At 39.7% G+C, this 13,331-nt stretch overlaps 1 protein-coding gene across 1 annotated transcript in view; it reads left to right on the top strand.

Annotated features, from left to right (window-relative positions):
* rabgap1l (RAB GTPase activating protein 1-like) overlaps window positions 1–13,331 on the top strand; it is a 104,035-nt gene that overhangs the window by 62,738 nt on the left and 27,966 nt on the right. The window contains exons 14-15 of the mRNA XM_080032223.1: window positions 1,271–1,384; window positions 11,535–11,609. Of these exons, the coding sequence (XP_079888349.1) occupies window positions 1,271–1,384; window positions 11,535–11,609 (189 nt within the window). The remainder of the gene's footprint in view (window positions 1–1,270; window positions 1,385–11,534; window positions 11,610–13,331) is intronic.

Here is a 13,331-nt window from a genome sequence, read left to right as displayed (position 1 = left end):
TGTACCTAATAAAGTGGCCGGTGAGTGTATGTGTATGTAACAGTACATTTTATGACACAAGCTTTTTATGTTGGCTTGTTTATATATACTTTTTTATAATGTCACTGTCATTTATTTCTTTTAATTTCCAAATATAAAAAAATCAAGCTTATCAACAAAAATCTAACTTAAATAAACAAACTAAACAAATAAAAAATATAAAAATTTCGATGTAGCATAAGTGACGAATACTGTATTTTTAGCACATGTTGTATAATAAAAACATTAGCATTGGGCACTCTGGCAGTCTATGGGTTAAAACACTGCACAATTCCTGGTTTGAATATGGCTGGGGAACTTTGTTGAATGTCATTCCCCATCTCACGCCCCCTTTCACATCTGCTCCCTGCTAACAGCTAACTGAATGGATTTTCGAGGCCTTTCTTTAATCTTTCAACATGATAATTCCCCCTTTTCTCTCTACTGTTGGGAAACATGGATAGGAAAGAAGTAAGAAATATAAAATTTCTCACTCTCACTCTCTCCCAATTTCTCTCTGATGCACACAGACACACATCAAGGCCATTGAAGCTCAGGGTCGGTTTATCTGCAGCTTACAGTGAGTGTTCGGAGACTGCTGTGCTGGCAGTGTTCTCTCAGGCCCTGTTTGCACTGTTTGCGTGTTTGTGTGTGTGTGGTGGGTGTGGATAGCAGAGGGCTTGTGTGTGTACAGTATGTGTGTTTGTGAGTGAGATGTGCATAGGAAAACAAGCAAGGCATGTTTGGTATGTGTGTGTACTCTGTCAGTGGCTGTGGATTAGACAGTACAGACTAACAGTCTGAGGCCTGGGGGGTGCTGTTGCAGGAGGGATGGGACAAACACCACTACAAATAAATAGTGACATATCGGTGTGTTGCTGCTTCGTATCGGGGTTTGCTTTTCAGTTGAGCACAATACATTTCCTCCTTATCTACTGTTTATAAACATTTACAAACAAATACAAATACAATGCATATACATGTGAGAGTATGATCAATGAAAATGGCAAAAAGTTGTGCGTGCGCTGAGTTGAAAAATCCGTTGCTGCTTTTGTCATCTCATGTCATCCACTAAGAAACAAGCGTATAAGTATATAATAAGTATACATATAGAATAGGTAGTATTTTAACTTGCATTATACCTTCAACCAGGAGGGATATCAAAGTGGATTTCAATACTCAACACACTGTGCACCTAAACATGCCTTTAGCTTTTCTCCCGTGTCTAAAGCGTATGTGCTTTGTGCTGCAGGACTCGGCACAGGAAGGCGTCATCACCCGGGACATCCACCGCACCTTCCCCGCGCACGACTACTTCAAGGACTCGGACGGAGATGGACAAGACTCGCTGTACAAGATCTGCAAGGTGAGCCTGACTTTAAGATCGCATAGGGGAATCCATGTATAGCAACAGAGCTGGCTGTCTGTAAAATCCAGATATTTTCAATTAGCTTAAATCAACATTGGATTATAACGTACTGCGTGTTATCTCGCTTTCTTCAAGCCATCAGGGGAACATACGGCAAATCTCGAAGCACACACATTCATGCTGCGTTATAAGGTTTTTGACAACTTTCGTGCTGAGGATCCAGTGCTGTGAGATGAGATGCTAATTCGGAAATGTGTGGTAAACTGGGCCTTTTCCTATGAAGCCAGCCATTAGGTTTTTTTTCTTTTTTTGGTCTTAGTGGTCTGGCAAAGCTCAGTAGGAATTTGCTTGGCATTTCAAGTTGGCTCTACAATATATGATTGACTATGCCCACCTTTACTGAGACATCAACACAAACCCTTCCTACACATGACATACCGGACATGCTCACCACGCACCACGGTGGACAGTCATTGATCCTTTTTTTTCTAATTGGAATTGTATCTTTATTGTTAAATTACAATAAGTGAAATAAAGTGCATGGTAGTGAGATGAAAAAGGAATATCTCATTAGAATTTTTCTTATATAACCACTAATTGAAATACATCAAGCCCTAATATATTACAGATGTTTGATCATTAAAATCAAAGGTAGTTTTCGTATCATGAAGTAGAACTTTTCGTCCTTTTGTACTTAGTGTGGCCGGGTCAAAACCCTTCGTGGTACCTGTCAAGAAGGGTTTGCATCCAGTCTGGACCCAACTAGGTCAGTGGCGAGCCAGCCTTCATTTGTATGCAAATCCATGTAGATTTGCCGCTGATAAGGTTGGTTGGATCTTGAGGCATGAGTGGGTTCCAGGCACACAGGATCCAGGACAAAGTGCATATTCATCTTGATATCTTACTCAGTAATGAGCCTGGAGTCTCTTATTTTATAACCTTTATTTTCCCGGGAAGGTCACTTGAGCGCCATGCTCTTTTTCCAGTGACAAACTGCTTTTTTCTTTTTAGTTTTCCACTCAGTCCCACTTTCAGCTAACCCGTACGGCCTTAGAGATAAGCTGGTGGTGACTAAGAAGGTGTGCTGGAACAATCAGGGGGTTCACTGCCTCAAGAGCATACTGACTACGCTTCTATGCACAGCACATTCAGATTAAGGTAGATGTCAACATTCCAAATAAGGTGTTAACATGCGCAGCAGCAACGGAAATATGTCCGTTTACATGTTCATCAGCATATTCTGAATAAACCATCCACTTACACAATTATTGGTGGAAGCGTCATGACCTCGCACTTTAATGGAAATATTAACACTTCTAATATCTTTATATTTTTTTTATTGTTGTTTTTCTTCAGTCATAAATGACACCTCTTCTTTGAAGGAGTCCCGTTGCATGTTTACACCTTTTGATATACAATCTATGGTTCACACACGCTGGTTTAACAGCTGTAAACCAGGGCATACGTCGCAAAATGCCAGAAAATGCAGTGAGAACTCCAGTGAGAATATATTCAGTGCAATTAAGGTGTATAGGGGAGAACGGGGTAAGTAGGCACACTTTTTACTCTAGTGAGAATTGCTCATCACCAAAACATCTGTCAATAGCCATTCCTACATTAAATTGAAGCTTAAGGTGTTGGCTAGAAATGTGTGTCTCTCTTTTTTTCCAACTTATTGTAATGAAGAAGTAATTTACCATCAAAGACACTCTGACACATTGTGACAACCAACCCCATCAAGGGGTCGGTTGTCACACACTATGGGGTTGTTTGTCACAATGTTATCTTAATGGGAAAAATCTTAAAAAGAAGGCAAGGAGGCAGAACCAAATTTGAATGTTTAATTGCATTGTCAAGTTGACAAATAGGCCTACATAACGTTCTGTAGCCTTGGCAGCTGGTCTAGTTTGGGATGCACTGGGTTGTTTTGATTTTGTTGCCCTTTTTTCTTTTGCTTGCTAGCTGCCTTTTCCTGCTCTATTCTTTCCTTTTCTGGGGTGTCAGTGAGGATACAGCTTGACAATTTATTTAGTTATTGGGTTCCTTTTCTGGCTGCAGCCTTGAGATAACATGTGACAACCAACCCCCCAAAAAATTTGACGACCAACCCCAACTTGAATTTCTTGCTAGCATCAAGGCCAACAACCATCTGACAACTAATTAGCTTGCTAACCACAATCTAAACTATAGTTTACCCTTCACACTTTCTGAGGGTAACAAGTGTTTTGTTATAAACCCATTGTGTAAAAGCCTAGAAGAAAAATACTGAGAAGCAAAATATTTAGAATTTGACATGAAAAACACAAAACATCCTCTCACCTGAAATGCAGCTGTCTTCCTCCAAGGAAGTCTATGTATGTGACCTCTGATCCCAATTCTGGACCTTTTTATATCAACATTTCAGAGCTAGCGCGCTCTGGTGGCGAGATATAACGAATGTGACATCCAACCCATGTGACAAATTACCCCGTTCTCCCCTACAGTGGAGGAAATAAGTATTTGATCCCTCACTGATTTTGTAAATTTTCCCACTTACAAAGAAATGAGTGGTAAAGAAGAAAATCGAGAAAATCACATTAAAAAATGTATATATATATATACATATATAAATGCAAAATAATTTATATATTTACTAATATATAAATATACATATATATATATATATATACATATAGGGGAAGGTGGGGTGATTTGTGCGTTTTGGAAGTTGCAAAACCCCTTGTTTCTAGAAAACCGTGGAAGAAATTGGAAATGTGACCACATATTTAAGAAGAGCCATCCATTTGACTCATCCCGTAAAGAAGGGAGACACAAGGAATAAGATATAAGCACATTTAAGCTAAAAAAACTGTGTTTTGCCTTTCAAAGTAAAATTTCCATGATCAAGGTTTTTTGATTATTGTGTCTGAACAATTATAGACACGTTTGAAAACATTTGACACATGTTTTAGTGCTTTGGTATGCTACACTTTGAGTCTATATAGTTAGCACAATGTCAACCCTAAATTGCTGCATCATGTCTATTATCCAAAATTCTGGGGATGGGGTGATTTGTGCGCAAGGGCCTGGGTGAGTTATAAGTAAGTAAGTAAGTAAAATGTATTTATAAAAGCACATTTATGACAGTTTGCACTGTCCAAAGTGCTGTACATAGTGCATTCAGTAGGTAAACAATGAAGGTACAATAACAATAACCAAAATAAAAGACGTAAAGCCCATACATCCACATAAACACAGATAGTAGTGCAGAGGTAAGATAGTTAATGGGGAGGAAACACCAGGGTGTACATATGGGTTTTGAGCCTTGATTTAAAGGCAGAAATGTAGGGGGAATCACATTTGTCAGGTGGCAGTTGGTTCCACAAGCACGGAGCAACTAGTGCAAAGTACATTTCTGAGAGTTGTGCCAGTGGCATGGCTGTATACGCTGGTCACCAAAAGAAAGTGATTGTCTACAGTAGCTCAGAAGAGAGTGACATCTCAATTCCACTTAACGACACCACTGATGAGAGTTCAGATGGCCAGAAAGATGATGATGGTGACTTTGTCATTGTGACACAATGACGCACAAATCACCCCACGTAGTGGGGTGATTTGTGCGTCAAGACAACTTTTTTTCCGAAAGCTATATTTCTTAAACAGTTTATTCCAGATCCAAAGTTTTTATTGCCAGGGATGCACAACATCCTGAAATATATGTACATATTTGAGTTGGAGACATAACTGTCAAGGCCTCACTTTAAAATCACTTTGAGTAAAAAGTTGCACAAATCACCCCACCTTCCCCTATATATATGTATATTTATATATTAGTAAATATATAAATTATTTTGCATTTCATTGAGTGAAAAAAGTATTTTATCCCCTACCAACCATAAAGAATTCTGGCTCCCTCAGATTAGTTCTCGTGCTTTAAAAAAGTATTCCTAATCTCAACTAGTTTCCCCTATAAAACACACCTGTCTCAACTTGTTACCTGTATAAAAGACACCTGTCCACAGAGTCAATAAATCAAACTCCAACATCTCCATCATGGGCAAGACCAAAGAGCTGTCTACGGACATCAGGGACAAGATTGTAGACCTGTGCAAGGCCGGAATAGACTACAAGACCATTGGCGAGAAGCTGGGTGAGAAGGAGACAACTGTTGGTGCGATTATTTGAAAATAAAAGAAACACAAAATGACTATCAATCTCCCTTGGTCTGGGGCTCCATGCAAGATCTCACCTTGTGGGGTATCAATGATCATGAGAAAGGTGAGGGATCAGCCCAGATCTACACAGGAGGAGCTTGTTTATGATCCCAAGGCAGCTGGGACCACAGTCACCAAGAAAACCATTGGTAACACACTATGCCGTAATGGATTGAAATCAGTGCCCGTAAAGTCCCCCTGCTCAAGAAGGGACATGTACAGGACCGTCTGAAGTTTGCCAATGAACACCTGAACGACTCAGAGAATGCTTGGGAGAAGGTGATGTGGTCAGATTAGAACAAAATCAAGTTATTTGGTATCAAAGTGACTCGCCATGTTTGGAGGAAGAGGAGTTCTGACTATGACCCCAAGAACACCATCCCCACAGTCAAGCAGGGAGGTTGAAGCATTATGCTTTGGGGGCGTTTCTCTTCTAAGGGGACAGGTGGACGTCACTGCATCGAGGGAACTATGGATGGGGCCATGCACCATGAAATACTAGGTGACAACCTCTTTCTCTCAGCCAGGTCCGTAAAAATGGGTCGTGGATGGGTCTTCCAGCACGCCAATGACCCTAAAAATACAGCAAAGGCAACAAAGGAGTGGCTCAAGAAGAAGCACATTAAGGTCATGGAGTGGCCTAGCCAGTCTCCGGACCTTAATCCAATAGATCTGTGGAGGGAACTGAAGCTCGAGTGACAGCCTCAAAACCTTTAATATTAGGAGAGGATCTGCAAAGAGGAGTGGTCAAAATATCCTCCTGAGATGTGTGCAAACCTGGTCATCAACTACAAGACACGTCTGACCTCTGTACTTGCCAACAAGAGTTTCTCCACCAAGTACTAAGCAATGTTTTGATAGGGGATCAATACTTATTTCTCTCAATGAAATGCAAAATAATTTCTATCTTTTTTTATGTGATTTTCTAGATTTTCTTTTTGATATTCTGTCCATCACTGTTATAAACCTAGCATTAAATGTATAGCCCGTTCATTTCATTGTAAGTGGGCACACTTACAAAATCAGTGAGGGATCAAATACTTATTTCCTCCACTGTACATGTCTCAATAATGCGACTAAGATCGGAATACTCCATGTCTTAATATTTGTATTACTCACGCCAAATAGGTCCTCATTCAGATTAAGGTGGTGAGCAGAAACTGCTGTTTACATTTCAATGTCTTATTCAGAATATGCACTATTGCTGTGCATGTGAACGTTGACAATGACAATGGGTGTGCAGGGAGAGGAGAGCATTATTTACCCAGCTGGTGTGGTGATTGAAAACCTGTGATTGTTTGACAAATGGATAAATAGAATATTTCCATGGAAACAGAACTTGAAGCGGAGGGAAAACACCAAACACAATAACATCTCTGTGATCACTGTGATTCACAATGTTGTGAATCACAGTGATCACTGAGTATTTCTACGTACACATCATTCAGGATACTAGTTCACATCCTGATCCCATTTGTGTAGACTTGTAATGCCCTCAGGGTTTGTTGAATAATATTTTGCCCTGCAGAATCCCTTTTCTCTTTTGAAGCTGACACTGACCTTTTGTAAGAAAAAAGCTATACATAATACAATGCTCATAAAAATACACTCATAAATAGATAAAAATACTAAAATATCCAATTTGACAATGTGCAAAGGTACTCACACATTTATCATATTCTAACTTGGGTGCTATTTGTTGCCTTTTACCAGTCTTCTGCTGTATATCCTTTGCAGCTAATTTCATATTTTTTAAGATATTCATACACAATCTGCTACACAAGTTAAATGTTCACATATTCATTGCTTCCATCAGGGACACTTTTATCAGCACCGATGATCATTAATAGTCGCATTGGCTGTTCAACCTTATGGGACCTATTTATTATACAGAACAATTAACCAAAACAGACAATAATGCAATAATGTACATTGGCCAACAGTAAGGACCACACACATACAGTACCTTTTATAGATTGTACAAATTCTAGTTTTCTCACACACACACACACACACACACACCAGTTAGAGAGAAACATCCCACTTATTAAGTGGCGAAACCCTGCTTGAGGAAGAAATTAATGAGGAAGAGGTGCAGAAAGCTATTGATGCCCTGAAAGAGGGAAAGTCCTCTGGTTTTGATGAGCTGACAAATTAATTACTGAAATGCCCTTTGCTTAAAGAACTGTTATTTATTTTGTGTAAGTGCTGTTTTGGAAATGGGCTCATCCCCTCTATGTGGTACAAGTCGATAATTAGCCCAATACCTAAATCCAGTAAAAATGATCCCAGGGTCCCATTAAATTATCGGGGAATCAGCCTTTTGAGTACCGCATACAAACTGTATACGTCAATTCTTAATAGAAGGCTTACAACCTACTTGGAAGAAAACGACTGTTTAGTTGAGGAGCAGAATGGCTTCAGAAAAGCCCGAGCCTGTGTGGATCATGTATTCTCTGTTACTACAGTAGTCAGGAATAGGCTAATAAGAAATAAACCATCATTTGCTTGTTTTATAGACTTTCAAAAGGCTTTTGATTTTGTCAATAGAGATTTATTATTTTACCGCCTGCTAGAAGAAGGGATAAAAGGGAAGTTGTATTGGGCCATACAGTCTTTATATAAAGATCCAGAAGCCTGCGTTAAAGTTAATGAATACCGTTCTGGATGGTTCCCTACACCACTTGGGGTGAAACAGTGTGATTGTCTCTCTCCTACGCTGTTTGCCATATTTATTAATAATTTGGCAAAAGAAATAAAAGACTTACGTTTGGGTGTAAATTATGATGGATACAATACACTTGATATATTACTTTACGCAGACGATATCATTTTGTTAGCGGAAAATGAAAAAGACCTTCAGAAGATGCTACAGTGTGCTGAGAAGTGGTGTAAAAAGTGGAGACTTCGAGTTAACTACAATAAAACACAGATCATGCACTTTAGACAGACCAGGGACAAAATAAGCACCTTTCAGTTCTACTTTTGGGACCACAAGCTGGATTATGTTGAAACTTACAAATATTTGGGTTTTATGTTGGGTGATCATATGGATTTCCAGCATGGCACACAGGTACTGGCTGGTTCTGCGGGTAGGGCTCTTGGTGGAGTAATAGCTAAAACTAAACAGTTGGGAAATCTGGGATATGCTACCTACTCTAAATTGTTTCATACCTGTGTGTGTCCAGTCTTGGACTATATGGCGGGAATATGGGGTGCAAAAGTAAACGGGAAAGGAGAGACAGTGCAGAAAAGAGCGATACGATACTTTCTGGGAGTTCACAGGTTTGCCCCAGTCCTTGCAATAGCGGGAGACATGGGATGGGAGCCAAGTGAAGTAAGGTGGAAGGGTTGTATGTTGGCTCTATGGAACCGTTTAATAAAAATCCCAGAGAGGAGGGTTGCCAAGAAGGTTTTCCAATGGGACGTGACTGTGAAGGGTGCATGGGCAAGTGAGGTGCAGGAAATATTCACAGATATTGGAGCCACTCACCTTTTCCAAAGTGTAAATACAGTGAATATAGTGTCCGCTAAGGAAACTCTTTCCAATACGTATCAAGATAAATGGGCACAGGACATTTTATTTAAACCAAAATTGAGGACTTATGCTTTGATTAAGAACTATTACAGGAAGGAGAAATATGTGTGTGCTCCTTTATCCAAAAAACAAAGATCACTGTGCGCCCAGCTACGCTCTGGAATCTTGCCCCTGCACCTGGAGACAGGACGTTACCGCGGGGTCCCAGAGGAGGAAAGACTCTGTGATTATTGTACCCTTGATGTGGAGAATGAGTTTCATTTTCTGTTTTATTGCCCTCTGTACCATGGGTTGCGTCAGAGATTGTTCGATCAGTGTGGTGATGTTGATTTCATGTGGATGAATGATGCAGACAGGCTGAAGTGGCTCTTTGACTTTAAGGTATTTGCCCTTGCTGGCTATCTGGAGAAGGCCTGGGCCAAGAGAACAAAACATACTTATCAATGAGATCTTTATGTTTGCTTTTCTTTTCTTTTGTTTTGTTTGCGTCTGTTTCCTTGTTGTCCTACTGTGAAATGTGATCTCCATTTATTTACAGGAAGTGAATGTTATCATGTGAATTTGATACAGTTGTTGGTGTCTTATAATCCCGAAGGGGATGGGTCCTTGTTTGGACATGACACAAAAATAAAAATTCATTCATTCATTCATTCATTCATTCATTCACACACACACACACACACACACACACACACACACACACACACACACAGAAGGAATAAAAACAGTGCTTTTTGGTTATGAGAAACTAGCCATATAGATTGCAATAATCCAGCCTGCTGAGTCTATTACTGGCTCAGGCTTACAAATTTAGATTTCACCCACCAGGACTCCCCCATCCATCTGTCAGCATGCACTATACCAGCCGAGTTGGGGGCATGTGAACGCCACACTCCATCAAGCATGTCAGTCTGTAGATTACACTCCAGACAGCTCCACAAGACTCGTCCATTACATCCACATCAAACCCCAAATTAGCTGAACAGATTCGCAGTGAAGCTATGGATGTCCACATTAATTTTTCAACCATTGTAAGGGGTGGGGGGCTGGGGGGGTATTTTAACCCAGCGTACAGAGGTATTACTGGAGTTAATGTGACCATCAAAGAGTGAACTTTCTGCCAAAATATCTGCAAGGGAGAAATAGTACCATTAGTACCGCCTTAATTATTCCAAATGGCTGTGGATAAGAACTAAATGCAAAATATTTAAAGATGTTGAAATACAGTGTGTTTGGTTAAACTCCACACACTCTGCCAGGTGCACAAAGACCTCAACATTTGTAAGAGTTTATTGATTGCAGGATATCTGTTTGTTTTCTGCTATCACACTGAGTTATAGTGTGGCTGACCTTTAAAGCATAATGAGCTGTTGAGCCTCTGGTTCTGCCAACCAGCTCATATGCAGAGGTCACGTGAGATTACAGGTTATGCTACAATAGGCTTGGGGCTGCCTTGTTTGTGCCCCACATATCTCTGATGGCACGTATACACGTTTAGTGTATGTTTCTTTCACCGCATGTGACTTGCAAGGATGCAGGCAAATAAGAGTTAAAGCTGTGTGTTGCTGTCTTGATCTTCTTGAGATTTTTTTTAAACATATTTATAAATATACTGTGTGTGTGTGTGTGTGTGTGTGTGTGTGTGTGTGTGTGTGTGTGTGTGTGTGTGTGTGTGTGTGTGTGTGTGTGTGTGTATATATATATATATATATATATATATATATATATATATATATATATATATAATAGTGTAGGTTAAATGTTTTTGGCGCTCCAGCCTTTTCCTGGATCTTTGTTTACACTGAAAAGGCTTGTCTGTTTGCTCATTAGTATGATTAGTGGAGTGTGTCAACTACCGACCGTTTCGAGACTGTGTCTCTCCTATACGGTCATCTGAAGGTTACTCTCCTAGGTAGATATTCCATACTTTAATGACCAAAACCACTCGGTTTTGGTCATTAAAGGCCCCTTTTATCTTACTACTGGAAGTTTTGTGTTGTGTCGATTTACAATTTATATTTCTACTATATTAGTCAGGCTTTAACAGGGGTAATGGATACTTCCTTCTTACCCCAAACTAAGTACGGAAGTAATAATGTTCATGATTCTCTCTGTGGTGAATAATGCACATTTGTTTTATGTTGTATTGGTGCTATGTTAGTGAGCACAGGCATCTGGTTTTAATGCAACCATCCAGGAATTCATAGAATATCCAAGGCCTGATCTGTAATGTCACATATTAGTGGTGGTATATTTAATACCTGTGCAAAATGACCACACTGTACAGCAGGGCTTTTCAATAGGCCCGCAAAGGAATATTTACTGGCCTTAATTAATGTCAGTGACCTCTGATGTGTCTTTGCTGATAGAATAATCAAAGTAAATTTTTCTCTCTGTTTTTGTTTCTCTCTCACAGGCTTACTCTGTCTATGATGAGGAAATTGGTTATTGCCAGGGTCAGTCATTCCTCGCTGCTGTTCTCCTGCTGCACGTGAGTTGACTTGTCATCCATCCATACTGTACATCCATCCATCTGTCCATCCACTGACCCTGCCTTCGAATGTCAAAACAATGTGCCAGAAAGATGGATACATAGATACAGCACATACACGCACAAAACAACACAACACTTTAATTTGATACTACAAAAACCGTGGCCACAAAGTTAAGTCAATGCATCTAGGACACAATGTGAACCAATCCACTGTAATTTTCTCTACTTTCTGTACATGTGCTTTCATTCTATGCAAAAACCTTAGTAAAACCTAAAAGTAAATGCTGTTACTTTTAATTCCTTTACCTTTACCAAATAACTTGCCCCTGTTACCTTGAATCTACTAAACGCTATGTTTGAGGACAGAGGTTGAAAAATGTAAAACTAAATAAAAAGTTTAAACTTTAACAAAGAAATCCGTCTGCATTGTACCATTCCGACTACACCTCACTGCATCTGCGGAAACCAAGTCCGATCGCTTGTACATTGTAATAATTTAATAAATAATGGAAAACTGAGAACATGAGAGAATCAATGGTGGCTGAGGGAGGGATAGAATGAATGTCCCTGACCGATGGAAAGAAAGCAGTTTATAGCTGAATGATCCGAATGAATGGAGGGAGCTGAAAGCATGAGACAGAGCCGTAGCAGATAATGAGGATGTGGACAAGACACTCTGTCACTGTCACACATTTATTCTCAAGGTCATTGACAGACACACACCACTCCACCAATGTAACAAAGTGCCTTCCTTTGTTTTCAATCCTTTAATCTGTGTTTTTGTCCGTTCAAAGTGTGTTGCGAGAAAAAAACAAAGCTTTAAATGATTTCAATTTGTTGAAGTGTGTGGAAAAACAAAGATGGAGGAGGGACAAAGGACACATACAGTCCCTGACTAAAGTCTTGTCACTTATCCATTTTGTAGAAAGAACAGCTTATAACCTGACTTTTAATTAATCCATTGGTTTTAGAAATGGCTCATATGAAAGCTAAAACCCTCCCAAATTATGTTTAATATACTAAAATAAATTTGCTTCACTGAAGAAATAGTGATCATTTAATGAACACAAAAAGGTCAGATTTTGGCAAGACAAAAGTGTTGTCGCCTACAGAGAGTTATGTGAAAATTGAACAAATAATTTACTTCAAATACTAAAATATGTTGCATAACATCAGTGAATTAAGTAGTGGTGCTGTGAGATCCATATGTAATATCTTGTATGACTTCCATGAGCTTGAAGGACTGCATACATGCGGTTCGACAATATTCATACAATTTATTGATGAAGTCATCAGGAAGAAAGCAGACTTACATGCCTCCCAGAGTTCATCAAGATTCTTTGGTTTGGTCTTCCATGCTTCCTCTTTCATTCTACCCCAGACATGCTCAATGATGTTCATGTGTGGTGACTGGGCTGGCCAGTCCTAGAGCACCTTGATCTTCTTCGCCTTGAGGAACTTTGATGTAGAGATGGAAGTATGCGATGGAGCACCACCCTGCTGCAACATTTGACCCCTTTTATGGTTAGGAATGTAAGAGGTAGCTAATTCTTCTTGATATTTTAGGGCCTAAAGGGTGGAAGGCAATATCAATAGCCTAAAATTTAGGCTATTGATATTGCCTTCCACCCTGCAAATCTCTCGCACACCCCCATACTGGATGTAACCCCAGACCATGATTTTTCCGCCACCAAACTTAACTGTTTTCTGGGTGAATCT

The sequence above is a fragment of the Ammodytes marinus genome (genome assembly GCF_949987685.1).
Source record: "Ammodytes marinus genome assembly, chromosome: 8".
Lineage (NCBI taxonomy): Eukaryota > Metazoa > Chordata > Actinopteri > Uranoscopiformes > Ammodytidae > Ammodytes > Ammodytes marinus.
This window is presented reverse-complemented; position numbering and strand designations above follow the sequence as displayed.